The following is a 27,402-nucleotide window of genomic DNA, read 5'->3' as shown; positions in this document are numbered from 1 at the left end:
AGTAACGTCTCGCAGCAGTATATCTCATAATATTATGACACACACACACTCACATAAAAAGCCATTCAACAAAAAATGAACGCTTCACAGGAGCATTCTCACTAACACAAAAATAATATGTTTAGATGTGAGGAGCTGCCTCCCTCATCTATACTTTCGACATAGCAAATCCCATAAAATTGACATTCAACAAAAACATTCAACAAAAATGAACGCTTCACACTACTAATCTCCAAAAAACACAATTATTCCACGAAGTAACAGCACTGGGCAAAAGCGTGAATATCAAAACATAAAGAGATCATGAAACACACAAATGAATACATTCGCAGAATGGGAATGGGATTCGTTGTGAGAAAGGAACAGTCACAAGGTCATCTATTCGGCAACAAAACCTAATATGACTTGGATGAGTATATCGCCTTCAAGTCACGATCAAACAAGGAAATTACAATAAAACCAAAGCTGCAGAGATCAGTGCAGTCAATTATACACTTGATGATTCGGAATCAACCAGACAGAACAACCACAAATCTTAAAGTTATCAAACCATGACATTGACTCAGTTTGGTGGAAAACAGCCGATTGAGTGGTTATTCTAAAACAGTGCGGTTGCAGCATGGCTTCATCGGAATCACCAGAATTCGCAAACATTACATTTCATAATCGTGAAAAATAGAGTTTCAAACAGCTCTTATAAATTCGTAATGCTGAGTTGCAAAATAGAATTTAGAACTGTGAAATATAAATTCGTAGAGATGGATTGCAAAATGAAATGTAGAAATGCAAAATACGAATTCGTGAGAATTTAGAAAAGGAAAATCATCTTGAATTGTAAAATGGCAGTTAGAACAGTGAAATAGAACTTGATAGCATTGAATTGTTAAATGGAATTATATTAGAGAAGTGAATATTTAATCGTGAATAGGAATGATGAATATAGAACAGTAGAATACAGATTCAAGATAAATGTTGTACCTTGTAAAATGTGTTAAACAATCTTTATTTGAAGCTCCATTAATCACGCTTACTTGATAAATCCCATGCACGCTGACAAGCACCTTGGGTGTTTAACTTGTTTAGCCCCCATTCGTCTTTTGACACAGCGATACCTATGCCTAATGCCCATACCGCCTATAACAAACTTCTTTATAACTTAATCTTTGTTCATCTACAAATTGCACTACACCCTATCAAAATAAATTAATGACAAAAAAGCAAAAATGGAAATATAAGGTATACGTTCGATGACGTGTGTGTGTGTATGTGTGTGTGTGTGTGTTGACTTGTTAAAAACTTTTGCGTTTAGTTTACTGTGTCACACGATGGAGAGTCCAAGCGTCCGTTTGACAGTAAAATGAATTACTTTTAATACGAATATGTTCAGCACAAACATCCACTAGCACCATTAAAGGCCGTTCCATTTAGGAATGATCAATTCATAGCGGACATGCCTTATTTTCAAATTTCATATCAAAATTGGAAACCGTAGACAAAACAGACAAGTAGACAAACCTGCCAACTGAAGCAAAAATTGATCTGCCTTGAGGCTAGGATCATTTAGCCAGAAATAAAACCAAAGACCCGCGAGAAAAGTCCGACCTTCACTAATCTAGAGCTATTCTAACAGCTATCAGCTATCAGAAACATGTTTAAACAACCTCGTGTCACCCAGTGTTTATAGTGTGTTATTGTGATGAACTTGATGAAAATACTACTTTTACTTGTGACAAAATGTTTATCTGCTAAGCTATAAGGCAATTTATACTCACTAGCATATTTGTGATTGATCTCTGTAAGCTGCATGTGTACCTGACGTCGATTAGCATTCGCCTTATCTGCTAAGAGTGACTAAAATAAATAGTTTGTCAAGATTTCCAGTATCGAAAGACGTGCGCAATAGTTTCTCCACAGTTCTCAAACTTTTGAACCTACCCGCCACATTTCCGGGGATAAAGACGTGATCAGACTACATTCTAGCCGATTACATCTGGTAACCGTGACACAGAGAATGTATTATCGGGTACTCTCTTTTTGGAAATTTTGGCAGCCCTGAAAAGGGCCGTTTGGTTTGGTTGTGTGGCTCTTACCCTACACCAAACGAAGGCAAACGTGTATACGGTACGCCGGGCAAATTTGGATATAACGATCGGACTAGAGAATTCACGCAAAATGGCCATATCAATTTTCTTCTTGTGACGACTGCAACACCGGCCAGCACGGATGATCTTTTAGGGCAAGTTCATCACGCAAGCGTGTGTCCGATCCAGTATGTCCCAATACTTTCGACAGAGTCGCAGTGGGGCAGACGCTTTGTCATTGTCAGACTAATGATGCTAAACTCAGAATGACAAATCAAGAAATGTTCAATATCCCGGCATAGAGGTGTGAAGCGGTGGGGTATCCGTGTATAGTTTCCTATGGAGTGAGGTTTGTACCTCCTTGAGTCCCCCAACAAACCAAATTTTTGTATTTGACGTTCTCTTTTTTGTTCTGTCGTCACTCCTAGCGTACTAAACGTATTCATGTGTGCATGTGCCATCATATTGATAACCGACGCGATGTAGTTCCGGTCTGCACATCGGTCAAAGTTCGCTATGCTTGTCAGTGTGAGAAATTTACGAGATTTCCTGTTCGAGTTTTTGAAATGCATCTGATTTTTGTACTTTTTGGTTCCAATCCAAAGGAAGTCTCGTAACTCAAATTGGCAACACGACAATGTGGGCTCGTTTTCTGACTTCCGACCGCTATCTTGGCCACTTAAGTTTCAAGTTGGCTGATTGAGTACGTCGGGATCATGGTTCAAGCTTCAGAAGCGACACACTACTACAATCTGTGAAATCTGTTTTTACCACGCACGACGCAACACCTCATGCGAAAATGTACGTATTCCAACGCGCCCATCGACGTTCGACGTGAATAGTTTATGTTTGTAAGTCTACGAACATAGTGGCTTTTGGCGGAAAACAATTAAAACGATAAGATGTTGACTAGGTGCAGCACCACTAATGCGCGAACCAGGGATTGAGAACGGCGGCTTTAAATAAAGCCAAGCTACCCTCAGGCAGATTTCACAGTAAAATTATTCCTAAAATAATTCTCTGTCTCAAAAGGAATTATCACTTCATTTCATTTAGTGTGTGTTCCACATTAAACAAGTCAGTTATTGAACAAAATCTCCTTTTCCCGCCAAAGGACTAGAGATAAGAAAAGGTCACCATTTCTTTATCATATTTATACATATTAAGGTATACGCACATATATTCGCAGGATGAACGGACCGCAAAGGTAACATTTTTCCTTCTTGTCTACTCTTTGTCATTTAAGAATAGCACAGTTTGAGTGGCCAACGTTTATTCAGTACTATCCACATGTGCTAACAATATATTGGCCGTTTAAGTGCGCCAATTTCCAAATAAAAAGTCGGCCAATTGATTCTCACAATGGCTTGTGGTTAACCACATGTTGGACGGAGTTATGAAACATAATCGCCGCGACACACACACCATAAAATTCAGAGACTTTTTTTTCATTGAAATTCACAATTTGTCAAAAAACCGGAATCGATGACTTTCACTCCGTGTCCAAATTCACACCTGCTACAACGCGTTAACTTTTCCATCAAAATCGATCTTCTTTCTGTTTTTGGGTGCGATTACCGATGGGACATATACGTTATATAAGATGGCGGTAACCTCAATGGTTGTCAACGCGAAGAAGTCACTTTTTCTCACGTTTGTAGGATAATGGCCAATGGTGAAAATCTCTTTTGTCAGCCGCCATCGATTTAATCAAGAGCATTAACTTACTGTCCCGAAACAAATTACGTTTCAACTTTTCGGTACCATACACAGAAAAGTAGATTGCTGCAGTAAAAATCTGAGCGTAATTGTGCAAAGTAACATTGCATCTCTTTGTGAGCCGACCGAGGAACGTGAGATCGGCAACACCAGAAATTACAGCGGCAAATGAAAGGTACGTAACGCATGTCAAAACAACACCTACGTTTTGACTCAACTAGGAGAACCATTCTCATTCTTTAACACTCTATCAATGTCCCTTCATATTTTCTGAGAAGAAGGATCTCAATGTACTTTTAATTTACAACGGAATATCTAGAGTCAGCCAGCTCTCAGTGTGGATATCCTACGCCTTAGTGAATATCTAAACCTGTGCGCCGCAGAGAAAACACTGGTCTGCGTGTAATCACTGAAGAGTGGATAATGAGGCTGAAACGATTTCGGGAAACTTCACAATGATATCAACGAACGCAGAGAAAAAGGAAGTCGACAATTCATAATTCAATAATAAACATGACACCAAGATAAAATATGTTCATACCAGATATGTTGCAGGCCAGCTTGCAAAGTATCTGATGACTATCCTTCCTGTTGACAATAGATGCAACACCATCCTCTTCAGTAAGTGTCAACAACACATGTGAGAATGTTCCAAGCGAAGTATCATGAGCGAAGTATCATGACCAAACATGTGTAAATGAATGCAAAGAGCCAGGTCCACCTACTTGAAACGATATGTACATCGGTTCAAGGAACGTCTCGCCACAGTATATCTCATACTATCATGACACACATACACACATACAGACCCATTCGACACAAAATGAACGCTTCACAGGAGCATTCCACTTACACAAAAATACTAGTAGTTTAGATGTGGGGAGCTGCCTCTCTCATCTGTACTTTCGACACAGCATATCCCATAAAATTGACATTCAACAGAAACATTCATCACAGATGAACGCTTCACATTAGTGATCTCCAAAAACACAATCATTCCTCGAAGTAACACCATTGGGCAAAGGCTTGAATGTCAAAACATAAAGAGATCATGAAACACACAAATGAATACATTCGCAGAATGGGAATATGATTCGTTGTGAGAAAGGAATAGTCACAAGGTCATCTATTCGGCAACAAAACCTAACTTGACTTGGGTGAGTATATCGCCTTCAAGTCACAATCAAACAAGGAAATAACAATAGAACCAAAGCTTCAGAGATCAGTGAAGTCATTTATGCGCTTGATGATTCGGAATCGACAAGACAGAACAACTACAAAATCTGAAAGCTATCAAACCATGACATCGTCTCAGTTTGGTTGAAAATAGCCTAATGAATGGTTATTTTCAATTAATGCAGTTGCAGCATGGCTTCATCGTAATCACCAGAATTCGCCGACATTATATTTCATAATCGTGAAAAACAGAGTTTCAAACCGCTCTTTATAAATTCGTAATGCCGAATGGCAAAATACAATTCGTAGAGATTGATTGTAAAATGAAATGTAGAAATGCAAAATATGAATTCGTGAGAATTCAGAAAAGGAAAATCATGTTAAATTTAAAATGGCAGTTAGAACAGTGAAATAGAATTTTATATGTTGAATTGTTAAATGGAATTATATGAGAAAGTGAATGTTTAATCGCCAATATGAATGAGGAATATAGAACAGTATAACACAAATTAAAGATTAATGATGTACCATGTAAGATTGTGTAAAAAAATCTGTATTTGAAGCTCCTTAAATCACGTTTGCTTGATAAATTCCATGCACGCTGACAAGCACCTTGGGTGTTTAACTTGTTCGGCGCACATTTGTGTTTTGACACAGGCAATACCTATGCCGAATGCCCATACACCCTATAACAAATTTCTTGATAACTTACTCTTTGTTCATGCACACATTGAATTCTGCAACTACCCCCTATTAAAACAAACGACAAAAAAGCAAAACTAGAAATAAAAGGCATTCGTTCGATGACGTGTGTGTGTCTGTGTTTGCCCGCGCGTGTGTGTTGACTTGTAAAAACGTCTGCGTTTAGTATACTGTGTCACACGACGGAGAGTCCAAGCGTCCGTTTGACAGTAAAATGAATTTCTTCTCATTGTAATACGAATATGTTCAGCACAAACATCCACTAGCACCATTAAAGGCCGTTCCATTCAGGAATGATCAATTCATAGCGGACATGCCTTATTTTTAAATAAACGTTTTCATATCAAAATGGGAAAACCGTAGACAAAACAGACAAGCAGACAAACCTACCAACAAAAGCAAAAATTGATCTGCCTTAAGGCTAGGATCATTCGGCCACAGATAAAACCAAACACCTGCGAGAAAAGTCCGACCTCCATTATTCTAGAGCTATTCTAACAGCTATCAACTATCAGAAACATTTCAAGGTTTAGTGTGAAGTTGTATGATTCCCTATTAAAAGACTGAAGACGTAACGTGAATGATATAGTTCTTACCCTGCAATTAGTTCAGACGCCCAGGCAGCGCATTTGTGTTTATAGCTACGAGCTGACGAAGTCGATATTTATCAGCAGATTGAGTTAAATATACACAAATATTACTTGCATTTGATTCAAAGGTGAAGGGTGCCGTTGACAAGTTCTGATACTGATGGCAATGACAGAGCAATACTCTTTTCCGAGATGTTTCCGTATATTCCAACTTACTGAGTTTAGGCTAGCTCATTCTTTGTAGACTACTACGATGAGTGTATAAAACGTGTTGGTTCAAATTTTGTCAATAACAAGTGCTCGAGCTGTCAAACTAAAATATGTGTAGTGAAACAGGTGAGACTACGTATCATGGTGGGATGTCGATAAGTCAGCATACCATAATGTTTGAATTGTCATAAATTTTTTACTATAACTAAGACTGTGGATCAAAGAAAACCGATATGAGTACCATCAATCACAACGAATAGCTATAAGAATACACGTAGCCGAGCGGTTTTGACCGTTATGTTTTCGCAAGGTGACAAGGTGCCTTGTGTTGTGAGTTCAAATCCGACAGAGAAATTACTAAATTGAAACGTTACTTTACTACCGACCTTCACTTTAGAACAATTGTACCATGGAGCTAACAAGGACTCCATAATTATACCAAGCCATAATCTACGTGACAGTCATAATTTCCATAGTGACAAATTCGATATGACAAACACAGAGCACAGCACAGATAGACAAATAAGTACCGGTACCATACATTCAACAAAGTCAAATCTGTAGAAGAAAAAGGTATGGACCTCTGATAAAAACAACCAAGAAGCAAATTGTTTCAAAAAACGGTAAGCACATTCCAATTGTGGCATGTGCCATATATCATTATGTAACTCAAAATAAGAAGTGGTGTTAATCTACAGAGACAAATGTCACTTTTGAAGACAATTCTTTCTACAGATACATGGCACTGCCATGGGTTCCGAGGTAGCCCCCGTCATATGCAAATCTCGCCACGGGAAAGGTTGAGAAAACCATTTTACAAAGTACTAGTTTAAAACCTAGGAAATGGCGTCGTTTCATCGGCGATATCGGTTATATTTGGACGCATGACGTCGATGCATTGCACAATTGCAATTCCAACATCAATGTAATACTATACACCCACAATCAAATTCACAATGGGATACAGCACCAAAAACGTACTTTTTCTCGACACAAATATGACAATTCTCAACAACACTATCCAAACTACACTCGGACAGCAAACCAACAGATAAACACATGTACCTCTGGCACACATCGTGTCATCCGAAACATACATTCACTCGATTACTCGTACTCAGTCACTCCGTTACCGCCGCATTTGTTCAACCGACGCGAAATATGACGATTCAAAAACCATTTTGCTCACAGGGGCTACAAACACAAAACTATAAATAGTTAAATTAGGGAGGCCCGTGACAAGGACAGGGACGAACTTCTCCACAAGTCCACAAATGAATCTCAGACTGAAAACACAAGAATCCCGTTTGTTGTTACATTAAATCCTGCTCTCCCCAAAATCTGTAATATTCTGCATAGACATTTGGGTATCATAGCAAAAGACAAGGAGATCAGGAAAGCTATATGAGGCACCTCTTTCACTTCTTTTAGACAAACACCGAACCTTCAAAACTTCTTGTAATAGCCAGTCTCTCCCAGTCTCTCCCAGTCTTCTAATCACAATACCATAGGATACACTAAACGTTGTAATAACTGCAATCAATGCCAATGTATCACCGAAACTAACAAACTTACCAGCACCTATACTGGCGTAACACATAATGTCACCGGCAATATTTCATGTAACACACGTAACCTTATCTATATCAAACATGATTGGAACTAATTTGGGATAATTGGATTTTCATATTTTGCTAATTTCTCAAAAGTGTTAGGTGCCATATAGCTCAATGTTGCAATTTTGCAATTACTCATAAAAACAAGTGTGTAATATAAAAAGACAAGCGACCTAGCGGCCGATATAGCTCCGTTGTGTTTATGTATAGAATAACTATTTTTGACACATGTTGATGTGGAAGGTGAAAATCTTTGATAGCTCAATGCAGTGGCCAGAAAAAAGTGGCTAAAATAGCTGCAAAATACAAATTGAAGATTTCATCATACTTTGAATATATCACATCGGATCATCCCTAAGAACATGTCAACCAAAGCTATCTGATGAGTATTTTTTGAGAATAAAATTTTCTGACCAAAAATGGCAACAATGGCCCCCAAAAATAAAAATTGCAGATTTCATCATAATTTCAAAAGATCAAATTTAGTTCACCTGTACCTGCATATCGAATTTCAAAGCCATCAGACCAGTACTTTTCTAGAAACAATTTTTTGACCAAAAATGGAAAAATTGCCCCAATCACAAAAAAAAAAAAAAAATTGCAGATTTCCTCATTATTTCAATAAATATCATTTAGATCATCTATTGGAACCTGTATACCAAATTTCAAAGCTATCAGATGAGTAGTTTTGGAAATACACATTTTTTGACCAAAAATGGCAAAAATTGCCCCCAAAATACAAAATTACATATTTCATCAGAAATTCAATATATATTACTTAGTTTATCTATAGAAACCTGTATACCAAATTTCAAAGTTGTTAGACCAGTACTTTTTGAGAAACACATTTTTTGACCAAAAATGGCAAAAATTGCCCCAAAATTCAAAATTGCAGATTTCATCATAATTTCAATAAATATCATTTAGTTCATCTATAGAAACCTGTATACCAAATTTCAAAGCTATCAGATGAGTAGTTTTGGAAATACACATTTTTTGACCAAAAATGGCAAAAATTGCCCCAAAAATACAAAATTACAGATTTCATCAGAAATTCAATATATATTACTTAGTTTATCTATAGAAACCTGTATACCAAATTTCAAAATTATCAGACCAGTACTTTTTGAGAAATACATTTTTTGACCAAAAATGGCAAAAATTGCCTTAAAAATGCAAATTTGCATATTTCTGCACAATTTGAACAAATCTGAAATAGATTATCCTAGGGACACATGTAGCAAATATCAAAGCTATCTGACTTGTAGTTTTGAAGAAGAAGATTCTTAAAGACTTTTTTACCAAAATGACAAAAATTGCCTTAAAAATATAATATGCAAATTTCACCACGATTTGAACAAATCTGACTGAAGTCACCCTAAGTAAACTGCATATCAAATTTCAAAGCAATCGGACAAGCTGTTTCACAGAAGAAGATTCTTTTACCAAAAACACCAAAAATGCCCCAAAAATACAAATATGCAAATTTCACCAAATTGAACAAACTTACGTGAGGTCATCCCAAGTGAACTGCATATAAAATTTCAAAGCAATTGGACTTGCGGTTCAGAGGAGAAGGCAATTGTTGACGGACGATGACGATGGATGACGACGGACGACGGCGGAAAATTAACCTATTTGATAAGCTCCGCGTCGCTTACAGCGGAGCTAAAAACCAGGTGAGATAACATTTGTAGACTAAATCGACATTCACCATCCAATTATCCCAAATTAGTTCCAATCGTGTTAATTCATCACTTGTCAAAAATATCACAAACAGTATATCAGCGAAACTCAAAGTGAATTAAAAACTCTTATCTACGAACACGTCTACACCACCCGTAGCCACAAACTTACTCCCGTTTCCGATCATTTCAACCATCCTGACCATAATCTTTCGCACTTTCACGCCGGCGGCATTTGTAATGTCCGCACCATCAGCACCCATAAAAGAAGACTCCTTGAACACAAATATATCACCATCTTAACACACTAACACCTAGCGGTATTAATAAAAAGTACGGCTAAACACCCTTTTTCCTCCTTGTCCGTCGTCCCTAAAGCTCTCCGGCGTCTTCTTTTCACTCCAACTATGGTGCTCGCGCACTTCGCCCTGTCCCTCCGACTAGAGGGTCGCATTTCTCTGCCACTGGCGTATTCCAACCTAACATCTCAGTCTGACCAACACGCTGAACAAGGCGGGTCAGACCCTACTACCCTTCCCGCCAATTCTATTTCTAACCCTTTGTCACTACAGTCAACTTGCACTCCCTTCAGGTATGTACTGGCAAGTTCAACATCGATCTTTTTCTCTGGGCCATCAAGTCTTTTAAATTACATCTTCTCGTATTGTAAAATATGAACAATTTTTTATCCACATTTTCCTTGACTTGTATACCTTGAGCGCATTTTCCTATGACACTACTTTACCTTTTTACCGTTTTATCCATAAATAACAACCTTATTCTCATTTTATGTAATTTTTACTAATGTACATTTTATTTTTATCAGAGTTTACCCTGGAGAAGGCGACTTGTGTGTCGTCGAAACCTTGGTCTTTTTGAATAAAATTTACTGAAGATTGGCAATCCCGAGTTATGCAAATAAGCACTAATTATACATGGACCTGCATATGTATGTATAGTGTAGTATCCTTGTACCAAGTTTAAAAAGAATTGGCACAGGCATATCTCAGATATCTGCATTCATGAGCCCTTTGCATGGACATGGTATTAATATTAGTACCATCCTTGGACCCCTGTGGATCATTCCTGGCAACCCTGTGGATGGATATCAAATACAGGAAAGAAAACGGCCGTCACACAGCCATTTTTGATCGAATCATTACAAAAATCGGCGTGCATATATATGACATAGGGATTAATATATGTACCAACTTTCAATGCAATCGCTCCCGGCATTGCTGAGAAATTTACGTGAACGAACGCACAGTCGTTAAATATAGGAAACAAAGTGGCCACACGCAGCCATTTTAAATCACATCAAAAGAAATATCAATGTGCATATGTACAACATATGGAGTAATCCATGTATCAAGTTTGAATGAAATTGCACCAAGCATCATTGAGAAATTTGCGTGAACAAACGCACCGACATCAAATACAGGAAACAAAATGGCCGCAACACGGCCACATTGGATTGGATCACGAAACAAATCGACATGCATATGTATGACATAAGTAATGATCCTTGTACCAAGTTTGAATGAAATCGCTCCAGACATCTCTGAGATATCTGCGTGAATAGACGGACGCACGGACACACGCAGGGACATGACCAAACCTATAAGTCCCCCGGATGGTGTCCTTGGGGACTAAAAATCGATATTTTCATAGACTACGACAATAATAATCCGAACAATGTAAACACAATAGTGTATTGCCTGTATATTCCTAAGGAATTACGTGAATTATTGCGGAAACAACGAACTCGAAGCTGATCCCGTTACCGTGGGTTCCGTAAGAACTGTAAAAATCAGGGTCAGGCGCGACGCTACAGTTACACGGTGTTTGCGCCGTCGAGATTCAGTCGATTTTTGTTCTCGAAAAATAGCGTATCCTTGTCTGAGGTAAACTTTTAGGCCTATGCTATCTTTGAAATAGTGTATAACTTTGCGGAAGGTACGTGTAGACCTAGCCCTGCGTACAGGTCTGTGTGTTCCCGGCGTTATACGGCCTCCACCACAGCCTTGCAACGATTCACAGTAAGTGAGGCTACCCACCATGCTCCATGATCTGTACAGACGGAGATCACTCACTGAACTGAAGCAAATTTCTTCTGTACACAGAACAACTCGCTCCATATTTCAAAATTCTGGCAACATAGTTTTGATGATCATAATTTCTGATTTCTCACGGTGAATAATGAGAAGATCAACCCCTTTTCCGCAGAGCAGATAGCTATTTTGTAATTTTGTCGACAAAAATTTTTGACAGCCATACACAATATTTTCAAGGAAACTAAGGGACTAAGTTGCATCTGTGTTGGCAAAAGAAAGGGTATTGATTTTTTAATGTTCTCAACAAAGGAAATTTGCATGTCTGACAGGTGGTATGATGAGACCATCTTAGTTGCTGATAACTTTATCTTGACAAGTGTGCAATTTTTAGCACCTCCAAACATCGACTTCTCATTCAATTTACTCTTGAATTTTAAACATAATCAATAATTTAGAAACATAGTTTTAACAAATAATTCTTAACTTAAATTGTATTTATTAAGAAACTGATAAAATTGAAAAAGCCTTTAGCAAAAATGTCTGAGTGAACAAATCAAGGGGAATTGTGGGTAGCCTCACATACTGTGCGGTCTACTGAGATACACGCAACTGGGGTCTCTGCAGCATGATTCAAAATGGCGATCTCCATGGGTAAACAACTTGTCAAGTACGCTATGTTTCAGAAAACGAGCGGTTTTTGACGTTAGGAGAAGTTAATCGCATCTTTTCTGGGGTCGGTTATGAGGTAAAGGCAGGCCGGGAAATGATTTTGCCCCGATTGAGCAGAATTTCGGGCAAAAAGACCTTTTTTTTTTCGTTGTGGTCCGGATCCGGACAGCAGAGATCCCAGTTATCTCCATGGACCGTTGCAGGGCTGTGGTGGAGGCCGTATAACGCCGGGGAACACACAGACCTGTATGCAGGGCTAGTGTAGACCGAGAGTGTCGTCTAACATTTGCTCTATACACGAACGTGAACGCCGTATTCCTCGCTCACGCGTCGGACGACTGGAAATGATTGACAACTTGCCAACGGCGTATTCCTAAAGTAGTTCAAAAGTTTAACGCCGAATTGTCACGAAAACTTCTTGTACTTTGCAAAAATTAACGAATTCTTGGCTTGTGCATGTGATAAGTATATTATTCCTTATATTTTTCTTCGTTCAGCTCGGAAAATACCCGTGACATAATGACCGTGTCCCCACGAGTCGAAGACGAATGGTGATACGGTCATTACGTCACGATTATTTTCCTTCGGTGAAGAAAGAAAGATATTAGGGAATAATATCTAATTGTCACGTTAGAGACTTCAAAGAGCTGTCGACAGTCTCCCGTGCTTTCTTTTCTAAAATACCAATATAGCCAGTGTTTTCGTCAAGTCCAATCGAATATATACTAATACAGTAATTTGCTTTTACTAACAGCCAAGAACCAAAGTTCGAGGGAGAACGCTGAGTGAGGCGGGCAAGAGCTGTTTTTATAGGAAATAGGAAAGAAGCCAATCGCCATAAGAACTCCTCTAAGGAAGGTTTCAGTTATTGAGTTCTGCATGGGCAAGCAAATTCTTCTTTACCCCTACCCACTGAAACATTTGATAATCTCCATAGAGGATGATAAAAAGCAGAGAACCCTTTGTCGTTCGCAATACTAGGGGAAATAGTGATACGTTGATATCTGTTCATTGTATCAAGTACAATTGCAATCAATGATAGAGTTAAAATAATTCGGCCCACGTGTCAAATGGTTTGCATTGTATGGGCTTATGTTTCGAGCATTGCCAAAGCCGTCTTGTAGCATGCACTTATAGTTTGAGTACTTTCAGCTAAAGCATGCCAGGAACCTGCCATTCCAATCTGCTTGTAACCGCTATAGTGAAACGAGCCTGAAGGCAGAAAGTTGACAACAGCAAATATATGTACTTATTCAGATCATGATATATTGATAATGAAACACATGAAATGTCACTTTTCATTTCCGGAAATACTTGTTTGTACTAGAAACAACGTTTCTTGGTAGAGTAGACATTTTGAAAATCTAGTGACACCCTCTCTGTGATATCACTAAAAATAACATGACCCCCTCCATTTGCAGTTTTCCAGTTTCAGATGATAACCCCACTCCATGATTTTGTCGGCGAAACGTTGGCCTTAATATGTTAAACGAGGGCTCCCTAAATAAGGGAGCCTTCAGTAATTACAGGGGCTGGGCGAATTTCGCGCACACCTGTACCGTAAAATGTGACCCTCCCCTATTCTCGTCTAAAATGTGACCCCCCTCTTGTCCGACATTAAAAATTTGACCCTTCCCCAACCACTGCTGTATTCTCCCAGGAATAACAGAAACACAGTATCAGCTAATGTACATAACAATGGTTCTATATTTATGTTAGTTAGGGACAAATTACAGAGGGGAGGGCTGGTGTTTTTGGAGGGTCAGTCACAAGTTATCACGCAAGAACTTTTGAAGAGATATGGTATTTTATACATTTGAGGGACGGTCACCATATTTTGTGCAACTATAAGAAGGCGAGATGTGACTGATATGGTGATTCATCCAAAAATATCAAATCATAATACATGGAGTCTATCAGGCAAATTATTGACAATTTTCCCCCACACAACATGCTATATCTGTATATTATATATGTTTGATAATGTATTTAAATGTACTTTGCTTGAATTTGGAAGTAAAATGTGCATTTGTGTACAAGAAATTGATTTTGGAATTTCATCTAAAATGTTGGCTCACTATACAGGGTAACTAGTCTATGATGAAATTTGAATAATTTTTTTCCAATACAAAAATAGGTAAATCTGTGCATTTGTGTACACTTGATTATTGATATTAATGTTCTTGATTAGACTAGAGTGGTTACAAGTCCATGGTTGTGCAAGAAATGTGATTTTGGAATTTCACCGAAATGTTGATTCACTATACATGGCAGTCTATGATGAAACTATGAATAATTTTTTCAATACAAAACTAGGTAAATCTGTGCATTTATGTATGCTTGATTATTGATATTAATGTTCTCGATTAGACTAGAGTGGTTATAAGTCCATGGTTGTGCAAGAAATTTGATTTTGGAATTTCACTGAAATGTTGATTCACTGTACATGGTAGTCTATGAGAGAACTATGCACAATTTTCCAATATAAAACTAACAATATCTTTGCATTTATGTACATTTGATAATTGATATACACTTTTCCACCTGTTGCATATGTTTTTGTCTGTTGTCTACTGTACAAAGTGTTAAATCAAAACTAAATTGTTAGTAGACATAAAGTTCTATGAGAGCTCACGTAACAACCCGTGACTAATTAAAAATTATAAACTTTCGCAATTATTTTCTTGAAAAACCTAAAAATATCGAGCAATGTTGCCCATTTTACGGACATTTTAAATATTTATCAGATATGTCAATGTATTTCATTTAGGGTATGGTGTCTGTTGTGTTGATTGATAATTGCTCTTTTAGAATTTGCTGAGAACTGACAAAAATTTGAGCCTACAAGGTTAAATTTATCTTATTTTAAATACATCATACCTCATTCATAATTATCAAGCTGGCGTCGCAACTTATACAGTCGTTTGTGCTCAGCGAAATTTGAACCGAAATTTGAACCCCACTGTTCAAAGGCGAAGCAAAAGTCACATGGGCACAGGCGACTTTTGACAGCCTAAGACTTGATCAACATGTTTTCAACTTCAACCTTGCTGTAAATTTGACATCCACCATTCCGCCGAAATGAACAAAAAGCAAATACAGTGAACAATGCAGCCCTTACCTTACTATAAGATCGGACGTCCAATTTTTGCTTCATTCAAACATAATAAACGCGTACGGAGACCAGGCCGTTGTCCGTAGAATAATCCGACAGGGCTAAATAACATGGTTGGTTAAATTTTCACAAATACCAAGTGAAGCGGTTGCTTATATGTTATGTAGGTGTAAAGTGTTATTTCGATACGTCAACATGATTGGCACAATACTTTACTTGCCAGCTGTCACAAATATTCAAGTAGAGACAGACAAGTAGGGTACGAGAATAATCCTAGAGACCTCAAAGTAGCGTTAGGATTAGCAATGAGTATGTTGATTTAACCTGCTGTCAATGAACAAAAGCAGACGTCAACTGAACGATAATTTAGGGAGCCTGCAGTAATTACATGGGGGTGGGCTATCTAATTTTGTACTGAAAAAAATACATATTTATAGAGCCTGCCCAGTACAAATGAAAAAGTTGACAATTTTACAAACGGTGTATCAGTATTTGTGAAATCAGTAAGAATACTTTCTTTGCTGCTGCCAGACCTGCCACGCATAACACATGAACTGGGAACCCCCCTTAATTTTAGGGTAAAGGGGGAAATCCTCCTCATGGTGCAATCCTGGATGAAACACTGCATACTCTCAAAACAGGCTATCCGAAGTGGTACAGAAATAATAAAATGACTTTGGATAAACTGAAGTGCCCTGCATTCTTCTCTCATGTGTATGAATGGCCTAGCTAGCGCCTGCCCTGTGAACCTACACTGACTATGATGCGGAAACACAGAATTCTCAGAAATTACTCTAAATTGAACACAGAAACTTTCCTGGTTCACTTTCTAACATCTTCTACACTGTATGAGCTACTTTAAACGATCTTCAACACCAAGCAAGATCGAGTAACATGTTCACATAATCGTCCGCATTGTACCTCCATTGAACTACATGTACTCAGTACTATAATGCATCTAAGGTATAGGAGGTTTACCACTCAGTGAGTGAACTGACACGGGAACACTGAATTCTCGACCATTATTCAAAATTGAACACAGAAACTTTCCTGGTACACTTTCTAAAATTTTCTACACTGTATGGGATACTTTAAACAATCTTCAACGCCAAGATAGTAATGATACGGCATAACATTCTTACCGTCGCCAGCATCTGACTTGTCAGCTGCCATGTTGTTAGCGCCACAAAGGTGGAAGTTTAGTCAAAACGTTTGGTTTTTCGTCACAGCTTCTGGATAATCCGGCACGACATCACTTTTCCCGAAGCGACTACCTAGACCCTGGGTCAAAACTACTGCGTGTATAATCATGGCATCTGTTTCACTGTCAAAACTACAATTTTTTAGGTACCCTGGTGCTGAAACATCTTGCCTAATCATATATACGATAGCTCAATAACCAAAACCTCGTCCAAGTCTCGATGGACCCATACTCTGACACCATACATCATTAATAATTATCAAGCTAAAGTCTGCAACTTATACAGTCGTTTGTGCTTAGCGAAACGTTTGAACCACACTATTAAATGGCGAAGCAAAAGTCACATTGGCATTGGTGCCTTTTGACAGTCTAAGAATTGATCGACACATTTTCAACTTCAGTTCTTGCTGTGAATTTGACATCCACCTTACCCTGCTGTAAGATCGGACGTCTAATTTTGATGCATGCAAACTTAATGAGTGGAGACCAGGTCATAGTTCTTCGAATAATGCGACAGGGCTATAGTTGCTTTAACTTTTCACAAATACTACGTGAAGCTGTTGCTTCGATGTTAATAATTATATAATATAAGTCAGCATGATTGGCATACTACTATCAGCTGTCACAATGAAGAAAGACTCATATGAGTGTTATTTATCACAAAGAATAATCCTAAGACCTTAAAGTAGCGTTAGGATTAGCAATGTGTATGTTAATTAATCTGCTGTCAATGAACAAAAGCAGACGTCAACTAAACGATAATATACGTCAACCCATGCCCCAGGACCAGACATCTTGATTGAAATCATGGACTTTCGCAGTTTGTACATAATTGTACCACACAGCGATTGACTAAGCGTGTATAACACAATAATTGAAAATTTGCGTAGCTATTTTAATACAACAGATTTCTCATCGTCGTGTATATAGCAGTTGGAAGTACATCTTGGCTACCCAAGCTGTTGAGATTCTCATTTGGCCGCCCACACAGTCTAGGGGAAATCCAATTCAAAAATCACCGAGTAAAGCTTGTGAGATGCGGACAACTTAGATCCATCATATAAATTAAGCATTGGGACAAAGTTTCACACGGAAATATAGCTTCAAGGTTGTATATAAGTGGTTTTGAAAGCCCTCTCGCAGTAATGAGTAGGAACTACGACCCGTGTATTGGATCAGTTACGAAGGCAAGTGAAGTGCGATGAAACTGATCTAAAACATAATAGTCATAATTACCACTCGTTCCTAAGAAAGGGCTTCGAAAGCCACTTCCACATAAGCTATACATTTATCATTACTTTGTCTCAAACACAATATATAGCCATGGATCAATAACTCCTTGGATATATCTACCGTGTCCCCATTGCGCCGTCTTTGATGGAGATTTTTGAATGAAATTTCCCCACACTGTATGGGGGTAGGCTGAGTGAGACCTCTGCAATGTAGTGTGGGTAACCAGACTAGTGCATTCTTTCATTCTCTTTTTGCAAGTAGCCGCAAAATGTGCTGATAACGATACATGAATGCTGCAAACACAGTCTTTACCATTTTAAAGTCAATTATCTGTCTGGTCTGAGTGGATCAAATCGCAAGAAAACAAATACCGCATAATTTAATTCTCCCATCTCGATTAGTACTCATACAATATGCAAAACGTGTAGCTTATCAGGCATAAAGGTAGACTTTATTCAGATAACGTTTTACTTGCAATACGGGACTTGTCCCAGGAGACGAGTTTTGCCATTTTTGACAGCATCCAAGTCATATTTGTAGTCCTTTGGAACTGGTCCAAGATTTTTTTGGCAATCTGAGACTGGTCCATGTCAACATAATGAGACATAATGAGCAACAAACAGTCCAAAAATAACCCTTTCAAACTAAAATTATCTCGGAGATCAACATCTAGAATTGGATACAATCGCTAGAAACATAGAGCTACAATTAGAGATCACAATACTTCCTTTCTACAACAGGAAAAAAAGGTGCCACTCTTTCAAAGTATAGCATCCACAACATTTTCCAGAAACATACAAATAATAGAATGGAAGGATGGAAAACCATCTGTATGCTGTGGCTGAATAAAATTCAGCAGCGGTCTTATGACCGTCATCGGCAGAAAGACTATTGACTTCAATTTATAACACTTATGTAATCATCTGAAAATCAACAAACTGTCAACAAAAATACTCAACATTGTACATTCTTTCAAATTTCACTTCACAGAGTCACGTGTATCAGGACAATCGAGGAAAAACAAAATGAACACCTCCAAAAGATTTGCCTCAGCTGCGAATGCCCAGAAGATCAGAAGAGTGCCTTACAAAGTACTGATGCACCAGGGGATCTTTCAACACTCAATTCTGCTAAGATAGGTGCCACTTCTCAAAAGGTGGCCATAGCAGATTCTAAAACGGATGCTACAATAGAAGAATATAATACGTCCCGGATATTAGAAGGGAACTACTCGGAGGTATTTAATTTGACATTTCTCTTCATTTCTCGGGGCCAATGCTTTATTTGGGCTGGCTTCTTGTCAAGGATGGCGATGCACATTTAGCGATAGACAGCATTTTGTGTTACATTCATAAACTGAAGTGTGGTTCATATGATGACCAGTTGTCCTTTAAACACCACATCTCGCAGGATAAGAATAATGATCCACAGATTGGAAATAGCCTTGTCTCAGTCATGCGGTAAATGTTAAAAACCTTCTAATAAAATGCCATCCTGATATAGCTGGTGAGTTTTGATGCTCGTTTAAAGTCAAGGAGATGGCGATCAATAGAGTGGCATTTCGACTTATTTCATACCTGTGTACTTATTGACCTTTGGAATTAATCTTTGATGAATATTATTCTTGATGTTGATCATGACAGTATCAATTAAGTTGCAAACTTATGGTAAAAGTTTCGATTCACAGACATCTGCAATACAAACTGAAACACATGAGCATTTTCAGTTCATATCTGGTAATCACGATGTTTTCTTCTGTTACATTCACAGACGAGAATTTCTGGTGTTAACGTTCAAGATGACGTTATTGTTGTTAACGAAGATGTGGATGCGTGCGTTGACTCTGGATTTAGTTCGTTGGGTTTGGACAGTGGAAGCGAAAATTGATCTTCTTTATATTTTATCAGAAAAAAACTAATTGTACGTAAAGTTTAGATAATGCGGTCGTTTTCAAAAGTCCCACAGAGTTTCGATTATTTGTTTTAGGATCAGACGGAAAAAATGATCTACATTCGCCTTAAGGTAGTGAATTACAGCCGGATATTGATTACGACTGAAAGTGAACAGTCTATGTATTAATCATATAACATTTTGCACATTTTTGTCGAAAAATATATTTTCATACTTTTAATACGAAATGTCGTGTTTTCTATGATAACAGGCCATATACACATTTCAAATAATACGCTAGAAAATTTGCCATAACTCTTCAGGCACAGATATAACAATGACCGATGACTGCCAGGTCATTGAACATCGCAAACTACAAGAAGTGACAATTCCAATACTTTAAGTCACAACTTCTGCACGTAATGCCATGTTTTTTCACAATTCGTCCACCTGATTTGAAGAAGGTCATGGACAGAGAATCTTTAGAGCAATTACTCAGTGAAGGAAGTAGAATTTATGTTAGGGATGGACCAAGATCTTAGGAAAGTAGCTTGATGCTGACATGTACATTTTCTTGATTAGAAACCAATTAAAACAATAAGTTAGCACAAACGTCATTTCATCGATATGTTGATACATCAAAACAGATCTAGAGATATTTATCCTGTGTAATGGGATTGGTTTAGCCTCTAATTATTTTCGCACATTCAGATCAGAGTTTTTTCTTCAGGTACTGTAATGTGATTGCATAAATGTTGGCAACAAAGGGACAAAACATGCCAATATTAGACATCACCAATATTTTATATTTGGTAAAATCACAAGAACACCGTAGACGACCTACCATTAGTAGTGGATACCGTAGGCTGTGGGTTAGAACCCAATTGAAAACACCGTATTAGTTGTCACGCCAGCGGCTTACTGACTACGCATGCGCAGATTCATAATATACTTTACGAGTAATTGGAAGTGTACCCTACTTTCATGGGCGCCGCCATGTTTTTTGAGTACTCGTAAATAAACAAATTCGAAACTTGCAAATTATTATTTTATAACATGCCATTTATAAAACATATATCTTTTATTAGCAAGTAAGTGTTATTATCCACCTTGTCACTGATACCAAATATCGTTAATATAACGCATAAAAAATAGAAAAAAGGAGAACACTGTCGTGCATATGAATTGGGGGAAAATGCAAAGAATACTGGGATTGAATTTTAGAAAAGCGCTTCCTGTGTCAAAGATTAGATTCAAAAATTGCAAGTTTTTAGACGGAACGCTATAGTTTTCAGCTTGCAAGTGGAAGGTGGGCAGTGTGGTTACCATTGCAATGATAATGATTGCATAATATGTCCCTTGTTTAACGCAATAGGCTGTTATCATGGTAAAAATTGCCAATTTTTGTCCAACATTTTTACACATTACAGAAAATCTATACCTGCACTGCTGCTGGGTTTGACGTCGTGTACGTACGTGAACTGCTTTCATCAGAGGGAAACTGGGCATAGTTGTCATGTAAACGTATATGAAGTAACAATTAATTATATTTTATCATGAATCAATACAAATAACATTGCCAATCTTAACCCCTGGCGCGACACCAAGGGCTGAGCCCTATATAATATTATGGACATGGTTTTCATCAGTGATATCATTTTGATTTTATTTACCGCCACATGATCAAGAAGTGATGGTACAAAATAGTGGTCGTAAAAATGGCAAGAGAAGAGTGTGCAAAAGTGATTTTTAAGCTCTGAACTCGAACTCTGACACATATTCTTAATATGACACTTCCCTTGCAGCGAATGTTAACTAATTGGTCATTTGAACTTAACTTCAGAACACGCCATTTGAAATGTATTCCTGGGGACTTACTGCGTCCCAAACCTCTAGTAGTGAAAGTCGTTGTAGGACACAAAGATAAGCATTTGAAGTTGAAGATATCCTTGTCGGTCGAGAACATCTCCATCTAGAAATATGCAGCTGCAAGTATTGTATATAGCATATTAAACTTATAGTGCTTCGGGGCGTAGTTTTCGATATATCAGAAACATTTCTAAATGAAATGATAAAGTAAAATTAACAATCAAACTAGAAAATATATCCAAACTGTTTCTATTCCAGCTGATGCGGATAATAATCTCAGTTAATATGCCAAAGCTAATGTCTTCAAAGCGTTCTGAGTATTATTCATTTTCGCCCCAAAATTTAGCTAGATAATCACTAATTAACTTTCAAACGACTACATTAACAGAGTAATAAAATGCAACAATTTACGAATGGAAGAATATGTGGAGCTTAGAGATAATTGGTTACATTATCTTTGGATCGACAGGAACATTTTGTCCGAATGCTGCCAATTAAGCAATACTAGCTTTTTCTCTTCACAGGAGTGATTTTTGGTAACGTAAAACAATGATGAGTCTAGAAATTTTGAGTAAATTTGTTGCCCTTTGCAGCTTCGTGTGTATTTTTGCAAAGCTTAAATGCATTTGATATCCATTACCCCAAAATATATGAGTTAGTCCAAGCTTTAAGGTCATGAGTAAAATGATTGTATTTTTTTCAAGGCCTTCATGTTAATCGCATATCAACAGGTGCACAATAGATAACCGGAGTGAATCTGGAAGTATTAATTACTTTCTGCACCCTCAAATATTCGAGTGTTTGAAACTCAGCACCACCACCGTCGTCATCACAAGTGCTGGTCGACGTTGAGAGATTTATCAGTTTACCAGGGGTGAGCTTTATTACAAAATTTATTGGGCGTAATGTAAACAGCACATGAATTTCGGAAACTGTTAGACCAGCTGTATCCGGGAAAAAATGTTTGACCAAAATGAGGAAATCGGCCAAAAAGAACTGTAGATGCAAATTTCCTCATTATTTGAACAAATCCAAGGTCAGTCATCCAGAGTGATTGTAAACCAACTATGAAGGTTTTCTAAGCAGTAGCTTTAGTGAAGAAGAGCACAGTTGGCAGACACAAGAAGACATGATCGATGGACAGCCAGACTATCCTGTAAGCTGAAGGGTTTTGACAGCAGAAGTAAAAAGCTTGAGTGTATGGAGTGTATGTTTATAGAAGGTTGATTTTGGTCTCAATTTATTGATGGTTCTCGTTTAAGCCCTCGACTAATCATCGCCTGAGAGTGTGTTCTCATTGCCATAGTTGATCGCGCCATTACATATACAATACGATATAAAGGATTCACGAGTGACAAATTCGTTGACTTGCTGAGCATGGACTCTCCCGATAAAAAAATCATGGATAGACCCTTGGTAAACTGACCAGAGAAATTATAGGCAGTTCATAAATTGGTTTTTGGATTTGATTGCATTTACTTCCGGCCACATGTATGTCAATTATTGGCTGATCCCGCTGTTCTGCTACTGCTACTCTGCTACCCTTATGGATCAATTCACTTCAGTGTTTACTAAGGATGGAAACACTGGCATTCCATATTTGAAAGGAAGATAAAATCACCACAAGCAGACTTAAAAATCAACAAAGCGGGAGTAGAAAAGCTTCTCAAAGAAATAAATTCAGCTAAAACCACAGGAAGATGTGTGCCTCTGAACTATCGGAAGGGTTGACGCTTATTTCTTACGTTCAATTGATTCCGGAGAACTACCAAATGACTGGTTAAATAAAAAAGTTGCTCAAGTATTCAAAAAAGGTGATAAACGTTTACAAGAAAATTATAGACGAGTCTCACTGACTGCAGTTTCACCTACGCTATTGGAACACATTATCTGTCATTATATAATAGATCACCTGGAAAAATAATGTTTTCACATCACTGAATCACGGTTTCCGTTCTGGGTACTCATGTGAAACCCAACTTGCAATTACAATAGATAGCCTCTTAAGATCGTACAAGACAGGCCAGCTGATTGATTTTGCCATACTTGGTTTTTCGAAAGCCTACATAAATTTGATCACTATGGCATCCGTGGTCAATTGCATAGATGGCCATCATCATTTCTGTGCAAACGTCAGATACGGGTAGTGGTTAGCGTAGTAGCATATTCGCGATGTGTTACAGTGGATTCGGGTATTCCTCAGGGCACGGTATTGGTACTGGTATTACTTTTGTGTCACGTAAACGATCTCCAAGGCTGTGTGACATCTCAAATCAGATTATTTGCTGATGATTACCTGTTGTGTAGAACCCTAAAATCTCAAAAAGACCACCAAATCTTGCTGGGTGATCTCAGTGAGCTGGATAAGTGGGCTACGTCTTGGGGGATGCGCTTTAAAAGGAAATGCTACATTTTATGTTCACAAAGCAAAAGCTCCTACTTCTACAACCTATGAAGATATTGTAAAAACTTGTACGGTTGATGCCTTTAAGGCAGCCCTCAAATGCTACCATCTTACCTCTTCGTGTCCTCCTTTCCCTGTTGATGATATAACAGAAATCTGGTCCATCAACGTATTCTTTCAGAGTCAGATTCAGATGACTTAGAGGTAGACTCTTAATTTTTTGAGGGTGGTGGATGGGGTGATGGTCTCTCTCTTTGCTAATGATCTAGTGTATACAATTGTGGGTATTTATTCCAGGTTTTCCATTGTATATACCTTCAATAAGGTTTTCTATCATGGGACAATATAGCTGCTGGTATTCACATATTCTGCCTTGTGATCCGAACATGAGTAAGACTGCAAGGTATGTTTTTCGTAGTGGTTTTGATAAGTTTCATTATGTTCTGGCTACTTTTCATGATGGCGTCTTGTACAGGCAGAGGTGTGTTCATTCGTGTGTTCTTATACTAAGTTCGGGAACTTACTAAATATCTTCATGTGACGAATATTTCCTCAGGCAAGCAGTCTGTGCTAGTCTTGACTCAGTTTTATACTTTACAAAAGAGTATCTATGCATGAAACAGCTGCAGTCTCTTCTACAAAGTTCGGAGCACGAATAATCCGAAATGTAAGTATAAAGAAATGATAATAAGTTTTATGATAGAAATAAAAGGTTTTAGCGAGTAAGCTGTTTCACACGGGTCACTATATTGTTGAGGTTACAGCCTAATATTTTCGAACAATTAACTATGTAGAGATATAATCCTAATTTACAATATTTGGTAAGTTCCCGAATTATTCTTCTGCTATCGTGCCTTCTGCACTTCTCATTCTTTCATATGTCCCTTCTGATTCTTAAAGTTGCCAATCGAAATGACGTCTGCCAATGCATTCCATCCAATGCACCTCTTTTCCATTTTTTAATTTCATCCAGTAGCAGGCTTCATTGCCACATGCTTTTGCCACTGCTACTACTGCTAACCCCTTTACAAGAACTACAGTAACTGCGACCGGGACAAATGCAATTTAATTAAGACCCTTTGCAACCCTCCGCCGTATAGACGAGAACATAAGGAAGAATATGTGGATCATCAGCTACTTCAGCATGTTCAATCATGAGGACGGACCTATTAAAATCAGTTGTTGATACCGACATTTCTGTACTTCAAGTGTTCCATTTATCACTCCTTTACTGACGTTTCATTGAAGAAATAGGGCCGTAGTATAGGTCAATACCAAGACGATAAACAGTTCTAAACTTGCCTAAATTTGCCCCTTGAATGCGAGGTAGTGTCTTACCCTTTTAGTAAAGGCAAAGTCTCTTCTGCTAATCTGTTGGCAAAGTCTGATTCGGGCCAGGTGTGATGTGTAAATGTCATGGAACGTCATGCTGCAGTACAACATAAAGTGAGCCAACCCGAAGACGACGTACTGATATACATCAGATATACACCAGTTAGCGGTCACCCGAAGTTTTATTGTAATGGAACCGCCATTATGTACGGCCTTGGCGCGGGGGGGGGGGGGGGGCGGAGAAATGTGAGGGGGTCACTCAAAAACGTGAAAACTTCAAGGGAGGTTGCAAAAAATGAGGAGAGGAAGAAGGGGGATTCTTAATTTTCTGTGAGAAATAAATTGACATACTTCGCTGATTGCACCATTGCACATATCAATTTCCCAAAATTTTCGATGCAACAGGAGGGACACCCCTTTGGGTGTTTTTACATTTTTACCAGTAAAAGACAAATTGGAAGCCCCTCTCAGATTGCACCAGACTGCACCAATGCACACATCGATTTCTCAAACATTTCACTGGATCTAGGACAAAACTGAACTCTTGTGAATTCATCCTTTATTATCACAGGAACGTATATTTTAATTGACATCAACACTGTTATTCACCATAAGTCAAAACAGGAACAACTCAACAGCAAACAATATCTACTTGAATTGAGTGTTAAAAACAGTAAATTTTTGATCGGGTTTGAACTCATAACTTTGGCTGTGTTTACAAATAACGGTTAGGGGGCTGGAGAAATCGCGATTGAAGTCAAAATTCTCTAGATACCCCCAACCACCGTCTACATAATCAAAGTTTTTCAAGTCACCCCCCCCCCCCCATTATCATATAGCCGCACAGTTATTAGGGATGCATGCAAAGAAAAATTACAGATGTATTAGGCAGTTCTGTTCGCAGATGTTCGACACTACCTGTTATTTGCAGTTTGTAGAGTCATATTACTAGGCAATTTCTTAAATTTATTCATTTTTAAACGCATCAGTGGATGGTTTGGTTTTTTAGTCAAGGCTGATTTGTGTTAATTCAACTCTGGCCTGGTCAACGGCATCTGCTGAAGAGCACACGAAAGGATGATGATGACAGAGTATGCAAATAACGAATTCCTGGCTACATTTTACCAAATTGTAAAAAACTCGGCACCGTGGCCTACCAAAGAAAAATGTTTCTCCAAAAGTAAAAAACATATGTGACTTCGATGCTACGCATAAAAGTTTAACAAAATTGACTATACTGGAAGGTTAAAATATTCCATCAAATAAACGTTTTAATCTCTGAAATTTTGGGTAAATTTGGTAATATTAAGATAATTCCATTTAGTCATTACTGTTCAAAGTTTTACTTTTGTGTTATTTTACGATTTGAATGTAAAAGTTTAGAAAATAAAGCATTGTGACCCCCATCTTTTCTTTTAATATTTGATTATTCTCATATGCCAGAATTCAAAAATCCCTAACCTTCAAGTCTCATATAGTTTTCCATGAATTGCTCTGTGGCCTGATCTTGTGTACAAGTATATTTAACTTTCATGAGCATCATATGACCAAAACTCTTCTTCGGCTACTTCATAGTCAGAGCTACAGTATCTCTGTCACTGCCGGTATGCAGTGACAGTGCCCTTAGGCAGTAGCAGGGGCATATGTGGCTGTACTAACTTTGATAATATTGACGATATTTTTTTTTCAGTTTATACAACTGCGCTCTTGTTCTACTCCCTGCAGCATGTTGAACTGTCCAGTAACCAGCTTGGCAAGGCAGCCTGTGTAAGTGTACAGTGCATTATGACTTTCAATCTGGACTCTAATTCAAGTATATTTATATATGCAGGCTTTCTTTTCGATAAACTTAATAT

The 27,402-nt window shown here is 38.0% G+C and overlaps 2 protein-coding genes across 2 annotated transcripts in view; both read left to right on the top strand.

Moving 5' to 3' along the window:
- The window catches only part of LOC139139970 (uncharacterized), a 32,321-nt gene extending 12,254 nt beyond the window's left edge, over positions 1 to 20,067 (top strand). The window contains exons 2-3 of the mRNA XM_070708945.1: positions 19,042 to 19,288; positions 19,822 to 20,067. Coding sequence (XP_070565046.1) covers positions 19,042 to 19,288; positions 19,822 to 19,938 — 364 coding nt within the window. The 3' untranslated portion in view covers positions 19,939 to 20,067. The remainder of the gene's footprint in view (positions 1 to 19,041; positions 19,289 to 19,821) is intronic.
- Positions 1 to 27,402, top strand: part of LOC139139961 (aladin-like) — a 236,579-nt gene that overhangs the window by 947 nt on the left and 208,230 nt on the right. The gene's annotated exons all lie outside the window — the stretch shown is intronic.

This window comes from Ptychodera flava, chromosome 9, assembly GCF_041260155.1.
Source record: "Ptychodera flava strain L36383 chromosome 9, AS_Pfla_20210202, whole genome shotgun sequence".
Taxonomy (NCBI): Eukaryota; Metazoa; Hemichordata; class Enteropneusta; family Ptychoderidae; genus Ptychodera; species Ptychodera flava.
The sequence above is the reverse complement of the archived record's forward strand: the minus strand, read 5'-3'. Positions and strand labels throughout refer to the sequence as shown.